A 23,962-nucleotide genomic window follows, 5' to 3' on the forward strand; every position below is an offset into this window, starting at 1 on the left:
AACAGTAATACGACAAAAACACAGATTTTGTGAGAATTCCAAAAAACATTCAAAACAATCACATTTCAACTCTGTTACGCCTACCTTCGGCACAAAAACGCGGTGCTGAAGGTAAGCTGTGCCCAATGTCAGTTGGATAAAAAAATGCATATTTTGCTAGATATAGGAGCTGCTTTCACAAACTATATTTGTATATAAATGTATAAAAGTTGTGCTAAATGACGTATATATAAAAAAAAACTCATTTAAAGTAATGTAGCTTGTAACGATGATGCAACGTGTTTCGATGCAACCACTCCACGAGGTGCGGCATGTTGAGCGATGTCCCGTTTTTGTCGGCAGTCTCCAGCGCGCTGCCAACGATGTTGAAAACCGGCGGAGGTGCTGACCACATGGTGTGCGTTTGTTGTGTCGCTCATGGCAGCAACTGGAATAAAAGCCTCATGTTCCTTATGTTCATATGGCTTTCCAGTGAGAACTTTACTTTGGTCCATGATAATCCAAGTCCCTTTTCTGTTTTATCTTGACTTAACACAGAGTTAAGTTTCGATTCTGGCAAAAGTAACGTGATTTCAGACTCTTTCATGGCCATAATACTAACCCATTACCACATGGCTTTCAATTATATTTATTTGGTTCAAAATCTAAGTTGGTGGTTACCAATTCGGTCAGCAGGCGGTGCTCTCGGTTTCCGACACAAATTTGTTTGAAATAGCCCGCGACTAGCATTTATCATGAAGGATGCAACTTTAAACACAACTTTAAATGATCGATTTTGGAGTTCGTTGATATGGATAGTGATCAGTTCAGAAGAAAAATAACATCGACCCAGAAATAATGCAGTCTGATTTGATTAAACTATGTTTTATTCACAGGACAAAGAAAATGGAATCAAACGAAAGAATAAAGCACATTATTGACACAAGCACTCAGTGATGGAAAGTGGAAGAAATGATGCAACAGGTTAACAGTAATGATCAATGCACCCGGTTTTAAGATAATAAACCCATTTCAATGATATGGGATTGTTTTCTTAGCGTGCCAACATGGGATATTTGCCAAAAATACTAAAGACAGGTTGTTGCATGACCATTCTTGTGTATTTTTGAGAACAAAAAAAGTCCCTCAGGGGAGGAGTGTGTGAGAAGGAGCACATGGCCAACCAGAAAGATGAGGAAATAAAGGTTCCTATCTCTTTTGGCAACGGACTTCAAGGGGATTGTTCTCATCCAAACAACAGGGACGGAGAGAACCAAAGGCTCTCCAAGCTTTGGGGCTCTGGTGAGAACAGGCCCCAACCCTGGGCACCTAGGTCAATTTTATTGTTGTGATGAGTATAATTATTGATAAAGGGCAAAATTTTATGGGGACAAGAGATAAAATAGATCATATATCAAAAAATATGACACAGATGCAAATCATGAATCTTTTGAATCCATATGAAGACTTTGGGGTCACAAATCTTTATGATACAACTGGGGAGTGGGCTCACTTCCTGTGAATGAATGTGGCATTTTTGATGTGGTAGCAGTCAGTGGTTTAAAAAAGGGGAGGGAAAATGTTTTTTTTTTTTAAGTCTCCCACTTTCAGTAAATGTTTGACCACAAACCAAGCAGGCCAAAGTCTTTGCACCGGGTCTTGTGTGTAATTTCTAGTGTCCAATAATAGACTGAAAAATAGTCAGTGTAATATAGTGTAATAACCTTCTTGTGATTAAGGGCTATACAAATAAAAATGACTTGACAATATAGATATACCAGCTCAGTAGCCTAGATGGTAAGGCGCCCGCTTTGAGACTGGGAGATCGGGGTTCGCGTCCCGGTCGAGTCATTCCTAAGACTTAAAAAGTGGTCGGCGGCGCCCTCTGTTGGCTGCGGCTGCATCGACTCGCTACAACGGGTCAGGTGCAATCGACATTTCGTTCTGTGTACATTGTTACACAGAATGACAATACAAGGAAATTATTATTATTATTATTTTTTTTTCTCACCACAATATCAACAGGTCAAAGGAGATGAGTTTCTTTATTGTGTAGGGAAACCTAAAACAAGCGGTAAAAAACAAAATAACTTAACTACAGGTGTAATTCCCTGTTTATGCCTTTTGGGAGACTTTTTGGCTATTTTTCAGTGTTTCAATGTGTGTCTTTTTAAGTTCTGACTTGAAGTGAAACTTTGACCGCAAAGTGAGCAAGAAAAAGGCTTATCCCCAGTGTGGGTTAATGTGTGTGCTTTCAATTGTCCATTTTGGGTGAATCTTTGACCGCAAATTGAGCAGGAAAAAGGCTTCTCGCCAGTGTGGGTTCTAATGTGTTTTTTTAATTCCCCACTCTGGGCAAATCGTTTACCGCAAACTGAGCAAGAAAAAGGCTTCTCCCCAGTGTGGGTTCGCTGGTGTATTTTTAAGTACCCACTTGAAGTGAATCTTTGACCGCAAACTGAGCAAGAAAAAGGCTTCTCGCCGGTGTGGGTTCGCTGGTGTATTTTTAAGTTCTGACTTGAAGTGAATCTTTGACCGCAAACTGAGCAAGAAAAAGGCTTCTCGCCGGTGTGGGTTCGCTGGTGTATTTTTAAGTACCCACTTGAAGTTAATCTTTTACCACAAATTGAGCAGGAAAAAGGCTTCTCGCCAGTGTGGGTTCTGGTGTGTCTTTTTAAGTGCCCACTGTTAGTGAATCTTTTATCACAAACTGAGCAAGAAAAACGCTTCTCATCAGTGTGGGTTCTAGTGTGTATTTTTAAGTGCCCATTTTGGGTGAATCTTTGACCACAAACTGAGCAGGAAAAAGGCTTTTCGCCAGTGTGGGTTAATGTGTGTATTTTTAAGTTCTCATTTTTAGTGAATCTTTGACCGCAAACTGAGCAAGAAAAAGGCTTCTCGCCAGTGTGGGTTCTGGTGTGTATTTTTAAGCTCCAATTCTGTGAGAATTTTTGACCACAAACTGAGCAGGCAAAATGCTTTTTGCCAGTGTGGGTTCTAGTGTGTATTTTTAAGTTTCCACTTGTAGTGAATTTTTTACCACAAATTGAGCAAGAAAAAGGCTTCTCACCAGTGTGGTTTTTTTTGTGTGATTTCAATTGCCCATTTTGGGCAAATTTTTGACCACAAACTGAGCAGGAAAAAGGCTTCTCGCCTGTGTGCGTTAGAGTGTGTACTTTTAAGGTCTGTCTCATGGTAAATCTTTTACCACAAATTGAGCAGGCAAAAGGCTTCTCACCAGCGTGGAATTTCATATGCAACTTTATATAATACTTGCTTCGAAACGTTTTCCCACACTGGGAACATGTGTTACCACCTTCAGCGTTTGCGGAGCGGGACGTGTCGTCATCTTCCGTTTCCACGTGTTGACGGGAGCTGATGCTTAGAAGCTCCTGCCGACCGTTATTTTCAGGTTGACCTTGATCTTCAGGTTGACCTTGATCTTCGGCGGTTGAACGGACCCCGGTCACTCGCAAGACTGGAACATCATCCTCCTCCTCAACAGGCTCCCCATCTTCTGTTTCTTGCTTCATGTGATAAGGCTTCAGATCTTCCTCAATTTTAACGGCAGGCAACTCTGGTTCCTGCCGCGCAGTAGCAAGATATTCTCGGCTGACGTCTGCAAGACACAAGTCACGCTTATTTGTATTGCCCTCAACTCGTTCAGAAGCATTGTCCCATAGTGCCAAAACGTAAGAAAAATTCTAAAGGCTTAGGCGCTGCTGAACAGTGAGTATTAGGCCTCTGGGAATGAAATCTTCACTAGATGCCAAGAGTGGCTTTGTTCAGATTGTTTGCTGCGTCCCATTCTTCCCACTTTCTCTCGCTATTTTTCCTCGTCACTTGCTTTTGCGCGTGCATGTGCAAATGTAACGTGTCCCAATACTCTAAAGTCCGAGGGAGAAGTCCCCTTTGACCCTCAAAAGAACCACTTCGGATGGAAAGAGGTCAGGAGCCGACTAAGAACAAAGTCACTTCCCAGAAGACAAATTTTCAATATCAACAAACATGGCGGGAAAGGAACCGCACAAATGTAAGTCCTTTTTCACAACTATGCATGTTTTTGAAACAAAACACATCGAGATGTCTTGGACATAAACGCAACGGAAAACCTTATCGTTGCCTCAAAACATGAACATTGCCCAATGGCTGCTTTACACAGAGCACAAATCGACCAAAAAAGCCAGAAACGACTCTTGGCACTCCAAACCGTCGAGTACCTTAATTTGTTCGGAAGATCGCGGTTTAGCCCCGTTTTTATCTTAAAGGAGTCGTGCCTTCACATCCACACGGACAAAACGCCGGTCGCTGAAGCGGCATAGTCACGATAACGTTACGGATATATGTCATTGCGCGTGTTTACTGCGCACGATTCCGCGCGTCCCGTTTTCTTTACAATATGATGCTAACACGTGAGACCGAATCGATTCTTGACGCGGAGGGGAGGTCAGCATTCTGTACCTGTTAAATTCTATTCTATCGATTCTAAATTCGAAAGCATATGTGACGCTGGCCAATAGAAGGCTCCGACAGCCACGTCAGGTTTGTTATTGTCGATTCACTATGAAATCGTTATGCGGAACGCATCAGATCATTTCCTGTCGGCCTGTTAATGGGCAACTTGTGTCGAATGCGGTCATGCGGGCTAATGTTTCAGAGACTGTGGAGCAAACCAAAGCCCTGATCACATTCAGGGCAGAAAATGATGAGCAGTTCACCGAGAAAATGTTCACCACTAAACAACTGTGAGAGTGAGGAGGCTAACCTGCAGGTCCGCAATCTTATTGTGACAATGCATTGACCCACCCTTATGTCGAAGGACAGCTGTCGAATCGATCGGCCGGGAGGTGAGCAACACGGGACATTTATCTATTCACCTTGGTCATATCCCTCAAGAGGCCGACAGCAAGACAAACACATACAATAACAGAAATTTAAAAAGGGGGGAAAATGGCAAAAAAAACTCAAACAAAGAATTTTGGACCATGACCGACCCGGCACCCAAGTTGGTCATGCTTTCGTCTCTCCAGATGAAACGGGACACGACAAAGCGGCCACGACTCCTCAGAGCACCCGAAACCTTGGCTTCCCCGATTCACTCCGTGCGATACCTTGCACTCCATTCCACCAACTGCAGCCGCATCACAACCCAACCATCTTGTTGTTATGATAATTATAATTATTGATAAAAGACAAAATTTTATGGGGACTAGAGCTAAAATAGATCATCTACCAAGAAACATGTCGCATATGGAAATCATGAATCTTTTAAATCCGTATGAAGACTTTGGGGTCTCAAATCTTTATGATACAAGTGGAGAGTCTGCTCACTTCCTGTGAATGAATGAATGTGGCTTTTTTGACGTGGCAGCAGTCAGTGGTTTAAAAAAGGGGAGGGAAAATGTTTTTTTTTTTTTAAGTCTCCCACTTTCAGTAAATGTTTGACCACAAACCAAGCAGGCAAAAGTCTTTGCACCGGGTCTTGTGTGTCATTTCTAGTGTCCAATAATAGACTGAAAAATAGTCAGTGTAATATAGTGTAATAACCTTCTTGTGATTAAGGGCTATACAAATAAAAATGACTTGACAATATAGATATTTTTTTTCACCACAATATCAACAGGTCAAAGGAGATCCATCCATCCATCCATCGTCTTCCGCTTATCCGAGGTCGGGTCGCGGGGGCAGCAGCGTTAAAAGGGAAGCCCAGACGTCCCTATTCCCAGCCACCTCCTCCAGCTCATCCGACGGGACCCCGAGGCGTTCCCAAGCCAGCCGAAAGACATAGTCTCTCCAACGTGTCCTGGGCCGCCCCCGGGGCCTCCTGCCGGTGGGACATGCCCGGAACACCTCCCGAGGGAGGCGTCCAGGAGGCATCCTTATTAGATGCCCGAGCCACCTCAACTGGCTCCTCTCAACGCGGAGGAGCAGTGGCTCTACTCCGAGTCCCTCCCGGATGACTGAGCTTCTCACCCTATCTCTAAGGGAGAAGCCAGCCACCCTGCGGAGGAAACTCATTTCGGCCGCTTGTATCCGGGATCGAGTTCTTTCGGTCATGACCCAAAGTTCATGACCATAGGTGAGGGTAGGAACGTAGATCGACTGGTAGATCGAGAGCTTTGCCTTTCGGCTCAGCTCCCTCTTCACCACGACGGACCGGTACAGGGTCCGAATGACGGCAGACGCTGCACCGACCCGTCTGTCGATCTCCCGTTCCATCCTACCCTCACTCGTGAACAAGACCCCAAGATACTTGAACTCCTCCACTTGGGGCAAGACCTCCTCCCCGACCCGGAGGGAGCATACCACCCTTTTCCGACTGAGAACCATGGCCTCGGACTTGGAGGTGCTGATCCCCATCCCGGCCGCTTCACACTCGGCTGCGAATCGCTCCAGCGAGAGCTGAAGATCACGGCTTGAGGAAGCCAACAGCACCACGTCATCTGCAAAAAGCAGTGACGCAATGCTGAGGCCCCCAAACCGGACTCCATCCCCGCCAAGGCTGCGCCTAGAAATTCTGTCCATAAAAGTTATGAACAGAATCGGTGACAAAGGGCAGCCCTGGCGGAGCCCAACCCTCACCGGGAACGAATCCGACTTACTGCCGGCAATGCGGACCAGACTCTGGCACCGGGCATACAGGGACCGCACAGCCCGGATGAGACTGTGCGGTACCCCATACTCCCGAAGCACCCCCCACAGGGCCTCCCGAGGAACACGGTCGAATGCCTTCTCCAAGTCCACAAAACACATGTAGACCGGACAGGCAAACTCCCATGCACCCTCAAGGACCCTGAAGAGTGTATAGAGCTGGTCCAGTGTTCCACGGCCAGGACGAAAACCACACTGTTCCTCCTGAATCCGAGATTCGACTTCCTGGCGGACCCTCCTCTCCAGTACCCCTGAATAGACTTTACCAGGGAGGCTGAGAAGTGTGATTCCCCTGTAGTTGGAACACACTCTCCGGTCCCCCTTCTTAAAGACGGGAACCACCACCCCAGTCTGCCAGTCCAGAGGCACTGTCCCCGATGTCCACGCGATGTTGCAGAGGCGCGTCAACCATGACACGCCCACAACATCCAGAGCCTTAATGAAGTCCGGGCGGATCTCATCGACCCCCGGGGCCCTGCCACCGAGGAGTTTTTTGACAACCTCGGTGACTTCAACCCCAGTGATACGAGAGCCCAACCCAGAGTCCTCAGGCTCTGCTTCCCCAGAGGAAGACGTGCCGGTAGGATTGAGGAGGTCTTCGAAGTACTCCGCCCACCGATTCACAACGTCCCGGGTCGAGGTCAGCAGCGCCCCATCGGCACTATACACAGTATCGATGGCACACCGCTTCCCCCCCCTAAGACGTCGGATGGTGGACCAGAATTTCCTCGAAGCCGTTCGGAAGTCGGTTTCCATGGCCTCGCCAAACTCCTCCCATGCCCGAGTTTTTGCTTCGGCAACCGCCAAAGCCGCATTCCGCTTGGCCAGCCGATACCTGCTAGCTGCTTCCAGAGTCCCACAGGCCAGGAAGGCCCGATAAGACTCCTTCTTCAGCTTGACGGCATCCCTCACCGCCGGTGACCACCAACGGGTCTGAGGGTTGCCGCCGCGGCAGGCACCGACTACCTTACGGCCACAGCTCCGATCAGCCGCCTCGACAATGGAGGCGCGGAACATGGTCCACTCGGACTCAATGTCCCCCGCCTCCCTCGGGACATGGGCGAAGTTCTGCCGGAGGTGCGAATTGAAACTTCTTCTGACAGGAGATTCTGCCAGCCGTTCCCAACAGACCCTCACAACACGCTTGGGTCTGCCGGGTCGGGCCGGCATCTACCCCCACCATCGAAGCCAACTCACCACCAGGTGGTGATCAGTTGACAGCTCCGCCCCTCTCTTCACCCGAGCGTCCAGAACATGCGGCCGCAGGTCCGACGAAACGATGACAAAGTCGATCATCGAACTACGGCCTAGGGTGTCCTGGTGCCAAGTGCACATATGGACACCCTTATGTCTGAACATGGTGTTCATTATGGACAGACCATGACGAGCACAGAAGTCCAATAACGAAACACCACTCGGGTTCAGATCAGGGGGGCCGTTCTTCCCAATCACGCCCCTCCAGGTCTCACTGTCATTGCCCACGTGAGCGTTGAAGTCTCCCAGCAGTACGAGGGAGTCCCCAGGGGGCGCGCTCTCAAGCACACCCTCTAAGGACCCCAAGAAGGGTGGGTACTCCGAACTGCTATTTGGTGCATAAGCACAAACAACAGTCAGGACCCGTCCCCCCACTCGAAGGCGGAGGGAGGCTACCCTCTCGTCTACTGGGGTGAACCCCAACGTACAGGCGCCGAGCCGTGGAGCAATTAATATGCCCACACCGGCTCTGCGCCTCTCACCACGGGCAACTCCAGAGTGGAAGAGAGTCCAACCCCTCTCGAGAGGACTGGTACCAGAGCCCAAGCCGTGCGTAGAGGTAAGTCCGACTATATCTAGTCGGAATTTCTCAACCTCACGCACCAACTCGGGCTCCTTCCCTGCCAGAGAGGTAACATTCCATGTCCCAAAAGCCAGTTTCTGTAGCCGGGGATCGTCGCGCCAAGGACCCCTCCCTTGGCTGCTACCCAGCTCTCTGCGCACCCGACCCCTTTGGCCCCTCCTACAGGTGGTGAGCCCATGGGAAGAGGGTCCCACGTCGTCCCTTCGGGCTGTGCCCGGCCGGCCCCCGTGGGTAAGGGTCCGGCCACCAGGCGCTCACCAGCGGACCCCACCTCCAGGCCTGGCTCCAGAGGGGGGCCCCGGTAACCCGCGTCCGGGCGAGGGAAATCGAGGACCAATGTTTTTTCTCATCATTAGGGGTCTTCTGATCCGCGTTTTGTCTGGCCACTCACCTAGGACCTGTTTGCCATGGGTGACCCTACCAGGGGCTTAAAGCCCCCGACAACATAGCTCCTAGGATCATTGGGACACACAAACTCCTCCACCACGATAAGGTAGCAGATCAAGGAGGAGGTCAAAGGAGATGAGTTTCTTTATTGTGTAGGGCAACCTAAAACAAGCAATAGAAAACAAAATAACTTAACTACAGGTGTAAGTCCCTGTTTATGCCTTTTGGGAGACTTTTTGGCTATTTTTCAGTGTGGGTTAATGTGTGTCTTTTTAAGTTCTGACTTGAAGTGAATCTTTGACCGCAAACTGAGCAAGAAAAAGGCTTGTCCCCAGTGTGGGTTCGCTGGTGTATTTTTAAGTACCCACTTGAAGTGAATCTTTGACCGCAAACTGAGCAAGAAAAAGGCTTCTCGCCAGTGTGCCTTCTAGTGTGTATTTTTAAGCTCTCATTCCGTGTGAATGTCCGGCCGCACACTGAACAAGAAAAAGGCTTCTCGCCAGTGTGCGTTCTAGTGTGTATTTTTAAGCTCTCATTCCGTGTGAATGTCCGGCCGCACACTGAACAAGAAAAAGGCTTCTCGCCAGTGTGGGTTCTGGTGTGTATTTTTAAGTGCCCACTGTTATTGAATCTTTGACCACAAACTGAACAAGTTTCAAAGTTTCAAAGTTTTCAACTAGCAATAATCGCAAGAAAAAGGCTTCTCGCCAGTGTGGGTTCTGGTGTGTCTTTTTAAGTTTTTATTTAAAGTGAATCGTTGACCGCAGATTGAGCAAGAAAAAGGCTTCTCACCATCGTGTATTAGTTGGTGTGATTTCAAGTGTCCATTTCGGGTGAATTTTCGACCGCAAACTGAACAAGAAAAAGGCTTTTCGCCAGTGTGGGTTCTAGTGTGTACTTTTAAGTTCCCACTGTTAGTGAATCTTTGATCACAAACTGAACAAGAAAAAGGCTTCTCGCCAGTGTGGGTTTTAGTGTGTATTTTTAAGTTCTCATTTTTAGTGAATCTTTGACCACAAACTGAACAAGAAAAAAGCTTCTCACCAGTGTGGTTTCTGGTGTGTATTTTTAAGTTTACACTTGTAGTGAATTTTTTACCGCAAATTGAGCAGGAAAAAGGCTTCTCGCCAGCATGGAATTTCATATGCAACTTTATATAAGACTTGTTTCGGAACGTTTTCCCGCACTGGGAACATGTGTTACCACCTTCAGCGTTTGCGGAGCGAGACGTGTCGTCATCTTCCGTTTCCACGTGTTGACGGGAGCTGATGCTTAGAAGCTCCTGCCGACCGTTATCTTCAGGTTGACCTTGATCTTCGACGGTTGAACGAACCCCGGTCACTGGCAAGACTGAATAATCGTCCTCCTCAACAGGCTCCCCATCTTCTGTCTCTTGCTTAACCTGATAAGGCTTCAGATCCTCCTCAATTTCAATGTCAGGCAACTCTGGTTCCTGCCGCGCAGTAGCAAGATATTCTCGGCCGACGTCTGCAAGACACAAGTCACGTTTATTTGCATTGCCCTCAACTCGTTCAGTGCCGTAACGTAACGTTTTTAAAAGCATTGTCCCCAAGTGCCAAAACGTAAAAAACATTCTAAAGGCTGATCAGTAAGTATTAGGCCTCTGGAAATTAAATGCTCGTTTTTAGAGGATAAAAAGGGGCCGGAGGGACTTTCGACGGCGCTATGAGGTAGACGGCAGCAAGGAAAGTCGCTCGGGCAAAAATCACCACAGTCTAATGTAATACTTACTAGGAGAAAGACAGAAAGGCTACAATTTGTGACTCATATCAAAGAAAAACACAAAACACGGTCAAGGAGGGGAGACTTGTTGAGGAAACGGGCGCTAAGGAGAAAAAGACCGAAAGAGCAGAAGGAATGTCATCGGTCGACGAGGGACGCGACTCCGCCATCCTCCGCGAAATCCCCAAATGAAGGCGAGAACATTCAGATTCAGATCAGATTCAGATCTACTTTATTGTCATTCTAGTACACGTGTATACAGAACGAAATGTCGATGGATCTGACTCCCACAGTTTCCCTCAGTGTCCTTCAGTGTACAGATATAAATAAAGCTGTATTGTGTTATTTACCATAGTGCCGATAGTGCAAGAAGAGACGCTAACCAGATACCGAAGCAGCCGGCGGGAACAAGATTGCCGTGGCAAGACTTGAAAAAGAAGAACTTCTGGAGCGCACTATGTCGCTGGATCGGAGGCTGGAAGGCATGGAGGAGCTACATGCTAACACCGAGGAGCCAACGACGAGACCAGAAGAATCCGTAGCCTTCCTCCTCCGACAAACGAGCAACAAAGTGGGAGGACTTGGAGTCAACACTTGGCATACATGAGAAATGATTCGCCCCATTACAAAACAGGAAATACAAGACAACTTCAAAAGAAATAAATCACCAGGAAGGAATGGATTCCCGGGGGTGTTCTCCAAAAGCTTTAAGGAAGAATTAACAGCGGTACTGCATAAAGTATTTAACTCTGCGCCAACAAAAGGAGATCCCCCCAAATCGGAAGCCATCGTAACAGTCTTGCACAAAGAAGGAAAAGACCCAATATCGTGTGAAAGCTAGAGACCACTTACTTTACTTTCGAACCATCTCAAAATTCTTACAAGCATACTGGCCAAAAGAATGCAGAAAATCATAGTGGGATTAATGAAAATGGATCAAACGGGGCCCAAACGATATCAGCAGGATACTAAACATAATTACGAGCACAAAATGAAATCGTTGGAACAACTCAAACAAGAATTTGACCTGCCTAAAAATGAATTTTACAATTATTTGCAACCAAGGTACTACCTCCAGAAACATGACGAATGGGTGAAAATATGTAAGGAGCCGACTCAAGTGGAGGAATTATTAAAAATTGACTGGTGAAGAGGGCACAGCAGCGCCTGTACTTCCTGCGGAGGATGAAGAGAGCCCACCTGCCCTCACCCACCCTCATCACATTCTACAGGGGCACCATAGAGAGAATCCTGACCAGCTGTATCTCTATGTGGTGTGGAGGCCGCAGAGCCTCCGACCGGGGTAGTGTGAGTAGTGTGACCAGGACGGCAGAGAAAATAATAGGGACTTCTCTCCCCTCCATTCAGGACATTGGCCAAAAGCGCTGCCTATCCCGAGCCAAGAACATCATTAGGGACCCCTCTCACCCCCATCGTGGACTGTTCACTCTGCTAGTCTCTGGGAAGAGGTACTGCAGTGTGCGGTGCAGGACCAGCAGGTTCCGCAATAGTTTTGTCCCCCTGGCCATTAGCATGTTAAAGTGTCAATCATACACATACTGCATAGTAAGTCTACACTGCATCTCATGACCCTGTTTTATTTTTTTGCACTACGGGCAGTTCTTTATAGCTAGCCACTCCTTTGCACATCTGTTCTCCTCTTCACTATCGTACTCTAGTGGCCAACCCAATAGCCCAAACAAGTTAGGCACATCGGCACCTAAGTCAGTCACGCTATCGTCCCTCCGGATGAAACGGGACACCAGAAAGCGGCCGTGTCACTCGGGTCAGGGCGACACAACAGCAGGGCCCGACAGCTTTCGCTGGTTTACCCCTGCCGCATCATAGGGTGCCCAGCACATCCTCCGTGTTTGTGCACTGGCAGTTGAGTGGCCTTTTCATGCTAGTTTTTATGTTTTGTCAATCTTACATCATTGTTAGATGGTGTCCAAAGGGCTCTAGTCATAGTAACGTTCACTTTTGGAGCTTAACTTCCTTAACTTACCTGTAAATAACTAAGATAACACATGTTGGCAATGTGATGCTGAATGATTCAAGGTCAATTTTAACGGAGAGGCACTCCCGGTAGTCTACAGATGGTAAGGTGTAACCTTAGGGTTAAGAGATAGGGTTTGAGTTCTATATTAGGGTTCTAAACTGAATGTAGGGTTGAGAGCTCGGGTTACAAATGAAACACGGTTAGGAATAGGGTTACAAACAAGGGTTTGGGCTGCAAAGTTTTAACCGATTTCATGGCTCCAAAATACGGTCGAAGCTGGAGTTTGAAACTAATGTTAAGGTTTTCGTTCTGTAGATCAGCGCGGGAATTGTTGTCTGGTCAACAGAAATACATACTAAAGGTTATGCTTCTGCTAGCAAAGAAAATGATGACAGTGTCCTGCCTGAAACCACAATCCCCTGACATCAAACAATGGAGAGACAAATGAAAGCGATTGTAGATTATGGAAAAAAAATCACTGCAGACTGAACTTTTGTCATGATTGCCCCAGACTTCTGCGCAAGATGTTAAGTATGACAGAACAATATCATAAATACAATGCATTATAGTTTAAAACGAATTTGGCTTTATTCATAATTGAAATGCTTTAAAAACTTTCGTTTGGATGTGTCTGATGTGTGTTTTCCAGCCTCATTTCTTGTCCATTATCACCCCTAAACCTTTCTGATTTCTATTGCAACACCATCCATTTTGACTTCTAAATCTTGATTTGCCTTGCGATTAACAAAGAATATGACTTTGGTTTTATTTAAACTTAAAGATCACTTATTTTTATCCATCCATACTTTTAGGTTAATGACTTCATGATCATTGCACGATCATTGCATGATCATTATTTTTGGGGCCACGCCCAACGACTTTCCCTCCAAAATAAGGACGTTGCGGAAAGTAAAACCACCAACCTGCTCTGTTCAACACAATTTGGAGTATCTTGTAAACAGTTCCTGGACACTCTGGTTCCTGCCACGCAGTAGGAAGATATTCTTCACCGATGTCTGCAAAACACAAGTCAAATGGCATTTTTTTTGTGACGCCTTCACTGAAAGAAACTCGCAAAAGGAATGCGCAGAACACCATTGTAACATCAACTTGATCTGAAAGCTACAAGAGGGCAAGGAAAAACTCAAAAAAAGACCAGGATGCGGAAAATGAAGAAACCTTGGGAAGGGACCGCACATGAAATATACGGAAAGTCATGGAAACAGGGTTCATTCATGGTTTTCATGGCCAATTAGGAGCACTTTTCAAGCACTTCCAAAGCCTTATTTATTTCCTCTCCAGTACCCCCGAAGGGAAAAAAAAATCTAGCTGCCATCAGAGGATACATTTCTTTTTGTCGTCTTTGATGATTAAAATAAAGTCGCTATCTTGCTCCTGGCACATGCTTTGTCCCCTTTTGGGACGTTCCCATCCACGACCTACGATCTTTGTGTGTGAAAGGGCTGCTATAACAGCGCCACCTGCTGGTATGGGGTAAAGTTTGGGATTCTGATTCTGTGATTGGAAGGCGGGGGTTGTTGGCACTCTACAGTGCGCCGCTAACGGTAAGCCACGAATCTTTCGGTGCTCCGAAAAAAGTTATTTGTAAACATTAAAACCTTAGCTGACAAATGTCTCTACATGTACAGTAATGTGATTGAAGTTGTCAGGCTGTTTGGATTTATTCTTGTTTTCTTTCTGTCGCCTTTTGTGTTAGTTTTGCCGGACGTTGCATGTTGTGCTAAAATGCTAATTCCCCTTATAGTGTTGAAAGCCAGCAATGATCGGAAACCACGTTTGTGTGTGACTCATTCATTGCAGCAACTGTATTAAAAGCCACATCATTCAGTCCAGCCCGAATGGGGATCTTAGGTTGGACGGCTACACCGCGGTTACAAATTATATATACATATATAAAGTTTGGATGCGACTTCATACCAGTTGCTGCTAAACTTCATTTGATTTCCTGCACTTTTAGTATTTGCTGGAGGTGAAAAACGAGTCGTTTACTGTAAAACGCAAAAAAAAAGTTGTATTTGAATTTCAATTCTTTTGCAAATTTTTGGAAAGCATTGTTATTGTAGCAGAAGCAAAAAAAATGTCCAACCTTCCCCGAGCTGCTTGGAAAAAGCGTCCTCTCGTCGCGGTCCTTCCTCACTGGAGCGCATTCTCTCCGAATTTCAACAAAAATATCTCCAACTCGGGGTTAAAAGGGACCACAAAGTGATACTTCTGTCGAGTTGACGTGGTTTGAAGTCGACTAGAGGAATTTCTCCACATTTTCTTTTTCGGCAGCCATGACACCTTCTCCTTCCAAACCCCACCGCAGTGGATTGTGGGTACACGTAGCACGGATCACATGCTGCTTTCACTAAAATGGGTGTTTCGGGAAATTCTACAAGATACGACCGAAAAGTGTCTTAAGAATTTAGGAAGTCAGGGCTTTTTAACCCTCAACCGGGGAAATATAATCAGAAAGACACTCGAGGTGTAAGGTCCTGGTTGAAAAGTTGGAGTACATAGCATTTCTCCTGGTCGGAGGTTGGAAAACTCAGTTGTCGTCTTTTCGGGAACGCAGCAACAGAAAACACATAGAAGACGAGATAGGTCGGCGACAAAATAACTCGATTCGTCCGGTGAACGACTATGTTAAGGAAATATATGTCAAAAAAAAGAAATTATAAAAAGGTAGAAGAAAAAGCAGTAACGTGTGCATTCATAAGTTTTGTTCTGTTGAAATTCCTGCTGAAATATTGTTGACAAGTTTGTGTTTAAGTGTCCTGCAATGACGAGTCCAACAGTGCCACCTGCTGGTGCAACAGAGTTGAAATTTGATTTCATTGATTTTTTTTTTGAATTCTCATAAAATCCGTGTTTTTGTTGCATTGCTGTTAAAAATGTTGGTACCACCTTCATTTGTTAAGTAGGGTTGGGGAGGGTTACTTGAACTGGATTACTTTCAATGACTTTTGGATGACTCCAAAACCAAATATGCTAGGAAAAAAACAAAAGAAACTAAATAGGAATAAAATGACTCCATTTTGTGCAGGCTGGGGGAGTAACGGAATCCGCGGAACGCAAAAATGATGTTTGGATTTATTTTCACTTTGTTTCTGTCGCATTTGATGTTCGTTTTGCCGGAGATCAAAGCCAGGAGAGAAAGCTTACCGCGTGTTGGGAGTCATCATTTGATTCCTATTGAGTTTCTTTTGTCTTTTATGAGCATATTTGGTATCGGAGTCATCCAAAAGTCATTGAAAGTCATCCAGTTCAAGTAACCCTGCTGTTAAGGCATGGGCTGTGAGGCCATCTTTTTGGTTTGCCACTTTATGGTCTTCTGCGCTTGCCGTACCTTCGGCTCAATAACATCGTGCTGGAGGTAAGCTGTGCCCAATATTGGTTCGGATTAAAAAAATGCATATTTTGCTAGATATGAGTTGCCTTCATGAACTATCTTCGTATATAAATTGTGCTAAATGAAGTATATATAAAAAACACGAATTTAAAGTAAAGTAATGTAGCTTGAAACGATGATGCAACGTGTTTCGATGCAACCACGCCACGAGGTGCGGCATGTTGAATGATGTATTTTTGTATTTTGATTCATGTTTTAGATGATTGCAGTCATACACAGAAGTTCTTTGTCTTGTTTACTGAATGCAGGCAAGAAACCGAGTGACCGTCAACCCTTGTGTCGCGCATGATTGAGTGTCGTTACACTGGTATGAAGTAAGGTTTGATCTAGCCTCTGATTTTATGACCGGAAGGCGGATATTTTTTGGCAGTCTCCAGCGCGCTGCTAACGATGTTGAAAACAGGCGGGGTGCTGACCACATGGTGCGCGTTTGTTGTGTCGCTCATGGCAGCAACTGGAATAAAAGCCTCATGTTCATGTTCCTTATGTTCATATGGCTTTTCTGTGTCAACTTTATTTTGGTCCATGATAATCCTAGTCCCTTTTCTGTTTTATCTTGACTTAACACAGAGTTAAGTTTTGATTCTGGCAAAAGTAACGTGATTTCAGACTCTTTCATGGCCATAATAACAACACAATACCCTATGGCTTTCAATTAGATTTATTTGGTTCAAAATCTAAGTTGGTGGTTACCAATTCGGTCAGTAGGCGGCGCTCCCGGTTTCTGACACGAATTCGTTTGAAATAGCCCGCGTCTAGCATTTATCATGAAGGATGCAACTTTAAATACAACTTTAAATGATCGATTTTGGAGTTATTTGATATGGATAGTGATCAGTCCAGAAGAAAAATAACATCGACCCAAAAATAATGCAGGCAGTTTGATTTGATGAAACTACGTTTTATTCACAGGACAAAGAAATGGAATCAAACAAAAGAATAAAGCACATTGTTGACGCAAGCACTCAGTGATGGAAAGTGGAAGAAATGATGCAACGGGTTAATAGTACCGATCAATGAACCCGGTTTTAAGATAATGGACTCATTTCAATGATCAGGGACTGTTTTCATAGCCTGCCAGCATGGGATATTTGCCCAAAACACCAAAGAGGTTGTCGCAATAACCCTTTTTGTGTACTTTTGAGAACAAAAAAGTCCCTCAGGGAAGGAATGTGTGAGAATCAGCACATGGCCAACCAGAATAAAGGTTCCTATCTCTTTTGGCGGCGCACTTCACGGGGATTGTTCTCATCCGGACGACAGGGACGGAGAGAACCACAAGCTCTCCAAGCTTTGGGGCTCTGGTGAGAACAGGCCCCAACCCTGGGGACCTAGGTCGGCCATTTTATTGTTATAATAATGATACTTTTTGATAACAGGTAAAATTGTATGCGGGCACAAGAGATAAAATAGATCATCTATCAAAAAACATGACGCATATGGAAATCATGAATCTTTTAAATCCATATGAAGACTTTGGGGTCACAAATCTTTATGATACAACTGGAGAGTCTGCTCACTTCCTGTGAATGAATGAATGTGGCTTCTTTTTGATGTGCTGGCAGTCAGTGGTTGAAAAAAGGTGAAGGCAAATGGTTTTGTGGCCGTTATGTTCCTATAGAAGACCTGTATGATACTTAGCCAATTGAATGTTTTTAAGTTACAACAATTTTTAACCACAAACTGAGAAGGCAAAAGTCTTCTCGCCAGTGTGGGTTCTTGTGTGTCATTTCTAGTGTCCAATACTAGTCTGAAAAATAATCAGTGTAATATAGTGTAATAATCTGTGAAGCCCTTTGAGACTCTTGTGATTAAGGGCTATACAAATAAAAATGACTTGACAATATAGATATTTTGTTTTTCACCACAATGTCAACAGGTCAAAGGCTTCTCGCCATTGTGGGTTCTAGTGTGTAACTTCATATTTCCATTTTGGGTTAATCTTTTTTACCACAAATTGAGCAAGAAAAAGGCTTTTCCCCAGTGTGGGTTGTAGTGTGTATTTTTAAGCTCCCACTTTCGGTGAATCTTTGACCACAAACGGAGCAGGAAAAAGGCTTTTTGGCAGTGTGGGTTAGTTGATGTGATTTCAAGTGTTCATTTCAGGTGGATTTTTGACCTCAAACTGAACAAGAAAAAGGCTTCTCCCCAGGGTGCGTTCTAAGGTGTATTTTCAACTTCCCACTTTCGGTGAATCTTTTACCGCAAACGGAGCAGGAAAAAGGCTTCTCACCAGTGTGGACTAGTTGGTGTAATTTCAATATTCCACTTTGGGTGAAACTTTTATCACAAATTGAGCAACAAAAAAGCTTTTCGCCAGTGTGGGTTCTAGTGTGAATTTTTAAGGACCGACTGTGAGTGAATCTCTGACCGCAAACTGAACAGGCAAAAGGCTTCTCCCCAGTGTGCGTTCTAAGGTGTGTTTTTAACTTCCCACTCTCAATGAATCTTTTACCACAGACTGAGCTGGAAAAAGGCTTTTCGCCAGTGTGGGTTCTGATGTGTTTCTTTAAGCTTCCACTTTTAGTGAATCTTTGACTGCAAACTGAGCAGGAAAAAGGCTTAACACCAGTGTGGGTTCTAATATGATATGTTAAACTCCCATTTTCTTTGTAACTTTTACCACAAATTGAGCAAGCGAAAGGCTTCTCGCCAGTGTGGGTTCTGGTGTGATTTTTTAAGTCCCAACCTTTAGTGAATCTTTTATCGCAAATTGAGCAAGAAAAAGGCTTCTCACCAGTGTGGGTTATGGTGTGTCTTTTTAAGTCCCCACTGTTAGTGAATCTTTTACCGCAAACTGAGCAGGAAACAGGTTTCTCGCCAGTGTGGGTTCTGGTGTGCATTTTTAAGCTCCCATTTTGGGTGAATTTTTTACCACAAATTGAGCAAGAAAAAGGCTTTTCGCCAGCATGGAATTTCATATGCAACTTCATATAAGACTTGCTTCGAAACGTTTTCCCGCACTGGGAACATGCGTTTCCGCCTTCAGCTTTTGCGGAGCGGGACGAGTCGTCATCTTCCGTTTCCAAGTGTTGACGGGAGCTGATGCTTAGAACGTCCTGCTGACCTTGATCTTCGGCGATTGAACGGACCCCGGTCACTCGCAAGACCGGAAAATCGTCCTCCTCCTCAACAGGCTCCCCATCCTCAGTCTCTTGCTTAACCTGATAAGGCTTCAGATCCTCTTCATTTTTAACGGCAGACAACTCTGGTTCCTGCCGCGCAGTAGCAAGATATTCTTGGCTGACGTCTGCAAGACACAAGTCACGTTTATTTGAATTGCCCTCAACTCATTCAGTTTTCAGGCCATTGTCCCCGAGTGCCAAAACGTAAAAAAAAATTCTAAAGGCTTAGGCGCGGCTGATCAGTGAGTATTAGGCCTCTGGGAATGTAATCTTCACTAGATGCCAAGCGTGGCTTTGTTCAGATTGTTTGCTGCGTCCCATTCTTCCCACTTTCCCTCGCTATTTTTCCTCGTCACTTGGTTTTGCGCGTGCATGTGCAAGCGTAACGTGTCCCAATACTCTCAAGTCCGAGGGAGAAGTCCCCTTCGACCCCCAAAAGAACCACTTCGGATGGAAGGAGGTCAGGAGCCGACTTGGAACAAAGTCACTTCCCAGAAGACGAATTCTCAATATCAACGAACATGGCTGGAAAGGAACCGCACAAATGTAAGTCCTTTTTCACAACTATGCATGTTTTTGAAACAAAATACAACGCAACGGAAAACCTTATGGTTGCCTCAAAACATGAACATTGCCAAATGGCTACTTGGCACAGAGCACAAATCGACCACAAAAGCCACAAACGACTCTTGGCACTCCAAACCGCCGAGTACCTTAATTTGTTCGGAAGATCGCGGTTTAGCCCGGTTTTTATCTTAAAGGAGTCGTGCCTTCACATCCACACGGACAAAACGCCGGTCGCTGAAGCGGCATAGTCACGATAACGTTACGGATATATGTCATTGCGCGTGTTTACTGCGCACGATTCCGCGCGTCCCGTTTTCTTTACAATATGATGCTAACACGTGAGACCGAATCGATTCTTGACGCGGAGGGGAGGTAGGCATTCTGTACCTGTTAAATTCTATTCTATCGATTCTAAATTCTAAAGCATATGTGACACTGGCCAATAGAAGGCTCCGACAGCCACGTCAGGTTTGCGCTTGTCGATTCACTATGAAATCGTTATGCGGAAGGCATCAGATCATTTCCTGTCTCGCATCGAGTCCCGTCGGCCTGTGAGTGAGCAACTTGTGTCGAATGCGGTCATGCGGGCTGATGTTTCAGAGACTGTGGAGCAAACCAAAGCCCTGATCACATTCAGGGCAGAAAATGATGAGCAGTTCACCGAGAAAATGTTCACCAAAAAACAACTGTGACAGTGAGGAAGCTAACCTGCAGGTCCGCAATCTTATTGTGACAATGCATTGACCCACCCATTTGTCGAAGGACAGCTGTCAAAGCGATCGGCCGGGAGGTGAGCAACACGGGACATTTATCCATCTACCAAGGTCATATCCCTCAAGAGGCCGACAGCAAGACAAACACATACAATAACAGAAATTTAAAAAGGGGGGAAAATGGCAAAAAAAACTCACACAAAGAATTTTGGACCATGACCGACCCGGCACCCAAGTTGGTCATGCTTTCGTCTCTCCAGATGAAACGGGACACGACAAAGCGGCCACGTCTCCTCAGAGCACCCGAAACCTTGGCTTCCCCGATTCACTCCGTGCGATACCTCGCACTCCATTCCACCAATTGCAGCTGCATCACAACCCAAGTACCTAAAGCTTTCCACTTCTACCAGCTCCTGTCCATACGACCTTATTTCTAACGCCATGCCCACTCCATCACGTGAACACTTGATCCACCTTACTCTTCCCGACTTTGACACATCACTTACGCTTATCACATACTCTTCCAAACCTTCTCAATGATTCCTCAGAATCAGCCACGAGCACTCTGTCATCTGCAAACATCATATGACTTGCCTGCCGCCACACTGTTCCACTGTTATCCATCATCTCTACACCTCTGCCAAATACTCTCACCACGCCATCCATGTACACATTAAACAGCCATGGTGACATCACATACCCCTGTCTCACACCAGTCAACACAGGGAACCACTGAGTTGTCTCACTCCCTACTCTTACACATGCTCTGCTGTTCATATAAACTCTTCAATGCTTCCAACAACTTTCCACCTACTCCATACATTACCATCACTTCCCACAACGCCTCTCCATCAACTCTGTCCTACGCCTTTTCCAAGTCCATGAAAAGCAAATAAACATTCTTACCTTTTGCAAAATATCTCTCACACGCCCGTCGTACTGCAAACACCTGATCCACACATCCTCTTTTTTTCCTGAAACCACTCTGCTCCTCCATCACCACCTCATTCGTTCTTTCTCTCGCTCTCTTAATCAAGACTCTTCCATACAGCTTACCCGGCACAGACAACAAACCGATACCTCTCGAATTGCAACATTCATACTTATCACCTTTGCCCTTATAAAATGGCACCACACATGCACTCCACCAATCGACAGGAACCACACCACTTAAAAAGCATACATTCAACAAGCCTACTGACCAGTCAATCATGTCCGTGCCAGCTTTCTTCAAGCATTCAGCAGTACAGCCATCCAACCCAGGTGCCTCCCCCCCCCCCCCTTTCATTTCTTTCACTGCCTCTTGCACCTCCCATGTTGACAGGCTTCACATTTCAATCACCCAACACGGGCATTCTCTCCATACCGTCGATCGCCTGGACTCTCACATTGTCGCTTTTGGAAGCAACGGAGGTAGACCGGCTCGGTGGCCTGAGGGTTGGGCGCCCGCTCCCCGGAACGGGAGGTCACAGGTCCGAGCATCATTACTCGAAACTTTTGGGGGTAATATCAGACGTTTTGGTGATTTTCCCCCCAAAATCATCCTCGATGACTTTCGGGCGCCTCTCGTTTGATTGCCGTCATCTAAAACCAACTTGGGAGACAGCGCCCTCAGGGTGTGAAAATACACAAGGTAAAAATACCCAAGCGGTGCTTGGTTTTGAAAGTAAATGTTGCGTCGCCACGGTGACCACGTGACAGAATGTCCGCTTCGGTTTGCGCATCCCTACGCGTCAACGTCAATTTCTCGACAATTCGGTCAAGGGGAAAGAAAAGGATATGGAAAGTTGAACCTGAAATGAACTTGAAGCAGTTTTGGAGATGACAAAAGCTTATTGTGTGTAGACATGTGGCGGAAGTCTTGACCCGGGGGCGGACAACCATCACGAGTTGTTTAGAGCAATGCAATAAGGAGCCTTCCCTTTTTGCCATATCTCCTCGCTGCGTATTTTTTGGGGCCACACCCAACGACGTTCTATCCGAAATAAGGACGTTTCTGAAAGTAAAACCACCGACCTGCTCTGTTCAACACAATTTGGAGTATCTCGTAAACAGTTCCTGGACACTCTGGTTCTTGCCACGCAGTAGGAAGATGGTCTTCACCGATGTCTGCAACACACAAGTCAAATCGCATTTTTTGTTGACACCTTTACTCACAAAAACTCACAAAAGGAATGCGCAGAACACCATTGCAACATCAACATGATCTGAAAGCTACAAGAGGGCAAGGAAAGACTCAAAAAAAGGTCAGGATGCAGAAAATGAAGAAACCTTGGGAAGGAAACGCACATGAAATATACGGAAAGTCATGGAAACAGGGTTCATACATGGTTTTCATGGCCAATTAGGAGCACTTTTCAAGCACTCCCATAGCCATTTTTTAAATTATTTTAATTAATTATATTATTTTAATAATCCAGCGGCGCCATCAGAAGAAAGTTTTTTTGTTGTCGTCTTTGATGATTAAAATGAAGTCGCTATCTTGCTCCTAGCACATGCTTTGTGCTATGTTGGTATGTTCCTATCCACGACCTACGATCTTTGTGTGTGAAGGGGCTGCTATAAACTGACATCGATTCTGCCATTGTGCTTCAACAATGCCTGAAGGCTCTGAAGGCGATGCATAATAATAGATTTCAAAACGAAAGAAAAAAAAGGAAGAAAGTAATGAAAAGCAGAAAAATGAGCCAAATTTGGACTCATTTTTAGGATACGAGTGCATTCAATCTTTCAATCGACTGCTGATCTTTTGCTTTTTGATCTTTTCACTTATTTGACTCCGAATGTTTTGTGTGCTTTTCATTTGTGTTTAAATCGGTCAAAAAGGAATTGCAAATTGTCTATTTTAGCACTGAAGAGTTACTATTTGGAATTGATGTGTTCATGTTTTGCATTTTCAGGGATTTTGTCTTCAGCGTGTAAAAAGTTTAAATTGTTTTGTATTGTTTTACAATTTGTTTCTGTAGATCTGTGACTATTTTGATTGCCAGCCTGCAACATTTTGGAAAGCATTGTTATTGTAGCAGAAGCAAAAAAAATGTCCAACCTTCTCCGAGCTGCTTGGAAAAAGCGTCCGGTCGTCGCGGTCCTTCCCCACTGGAGCGCATTTTATCCGTCTTTTAACGAAAAATATCTCCAACTCGGGATTAAAAATGACCACAAAGTGATACTTGAGTCGAGTTGACGTCGTTTGAAGTCGACTAGAGGACTTTCTGGACATTCTATTGTTCGGCAGCCATGACACATCCTCGTTCGAAACCCCGCCGCAATGGGTTGTGGGTACAAGTGGCACAGATCGCATGTTGCGTTCACGAAACTGGGTGTTTCGGGCAATCCTACCAGATACGACCGAAAAGCGTCTCAAAAATGTGGAAAGTCGGGGTTTTCTGACCCCCAACCGGGCAAATGTGATTAGAAAGACTTGAGGTGGGAGGTCCGAGTTGAAAAGTTGGGGTACATAGCCTTGTCCTCCTGGTCGGGGGTTTGACATCTCAGTTGTCGTCTTTTCGGGAACGCAGCAACAGAAACAAACGAGCATAATGGATA

The 23,962-nt window shown here is 45.4% G+C and overlaps 3 protein-coding genes across 4 annotated transcripts; all 3 read right to left on the reverse strand.

Moving 5' to 3' along the window:
* Positions 1-848: 848 nt before the first annotated feature.
* Positions 849-14,922, reverse strand: LOC148368250 (uncharacterized). Of its 2 annotated transcripts, none has more exons than XM_088330200.1 (4): positions 14,704-14,922; positions 13,520-13,612; positions 10,061-10,342; positions 849-3,598 (listed from the first exon to the last, which is right to left on the reverse strand). In XM_088330200.1, exons 1-4 carry the CDS (start codon positions 14,762-14,764, stop codon positions 2,127-2,129), a joined length of 1,908 nt encoding a protein of 635 aa, XP_088186326.1. In that variant the 5' UTR covers positions 14,765-14,922; the 3' UTR covers positions 849-2,126. The 2 variants fall into 2 exon arrangements, with proteins under 2 accessions (XP_088186326.1, XP_088186324.1); XM_088330198.1 differs by having other exon boundaries at positions 10,058-10,342.
* LOC148368251 (uncharacterized) lies at positions 9,003-9,998 on the reverse strand. The gene is made up of 2 exons (XM_088329639.1): positions 9,542-9,998; positions 9,003-9,501 (listed from the first exon to the last, which is right to left on the reverse strand). Exons 1-2 carry the CDS (start codon positions 9,996-9,998, stop codon positions 9,095-9,097), a joined length of 864 nt encoding a protein of 287 aa, XP_088185765.1. The 3' UTR covers positions 9,003-9,094.
* Positions 14,923-16,963: 2,041 nt separating the features above from the next.
* Positions 16,964-23,664, reverse strand: LOC148368252 (uncharacterized). Its single transcript, XM_088330242.1, has 3 exons — positions 23,463-23,664; positions 22,433-22,525; positions 16,964-19,261 (listed from the first exon to the last, which is right to left on the reverse strand). The coding sequence occupies exons 1-3, from the start codon at positions 23,521-23,523 to the stop codon at positions 18,132-18,134; spliced, it is 1,284 nt and encodes a 427-aa protein (XP_088186368.1). The 5' UTR covers positions 23,524-23,664; the 3' UTR covers positions 16,964-18,131.
* Between the last annotated feature and the right edge of the window lie 298 nt (positions 23,665-23,962).

The sequence above is a fragment of the Urocampus carinirostris genome, chromosome 3, assembly GCF_059441175.1.
Source record: "Urocampus carinirostris isolate Australia breed hairy pipefish chromosome 3, RoL_Ucar_1.0, whole genome shotgun sequence".
In the NCBI taxonomy this organism is placed as follows: domain Eukaryota; kingdom Metazoa; phylum Chordata; class Actinopteri; order Syngnathiformes; family Syngnathidae; genus Urocampus; species Urocampus carinirostris.

Coding starts and splice junctions, on each gene's coding strand:
- LOC148368251 (XM_088329639.1), bottom strand. CDS start 9,998: ATGAAATTCCATGCTGGCGAGAAGCCTTTTTCCTGCTCAATTTGCGGT. Junction 9,502..9,541: donor CGAGAAGCCTTTTTCTTGCG/ATTATTGCTAGT, acceptor TTGAAACTTGTT/CAGTTTGTGGTCAAAGATTC.
- LOC148368252 (XM_088330242.1), bottom strand. CDS start 23,523: ATGCGCTCCAGTGGGGAAGGACCGCGACGACCGGACGCTTTTTCCAAG. Junction 22,526..23,462: donor TTCCAAGCAGCTCGGAGAAG/GTTGGACATTTT, acceptor TGTGTGTTGCAG/ACATCGGTGAAGACCATCTT. Junction 19,262..22,432: donor AATTGTGTTGAACAGAGCAG/GTCGGTGGTTTT, acceptor TGTGTCTTGCAG/ACGTCAGCCAAGAATATCTT.
- LOC148368250 (XM_088330198.1), bottom strand. CDS start 14,764: ATGCGCTCCAGTGAGGAAGGACCGCGACGAGAGGACGCTTTTTCCAAG. Junction 13,613..14,703: donor TTCCAAGCAGCTCGGGGAAG/GTTGGACATTTT, acceptor TGTGTTTTGCAG/ACATCGGTGAAGAATATCTT. Junction 3,599..10,057: donor CTCCGCAAACGCTGAAGGTG/GTAACACATGTT, acceptor TGTGTCTTGCAG/ACGTCAGCCGAGAATATCTT.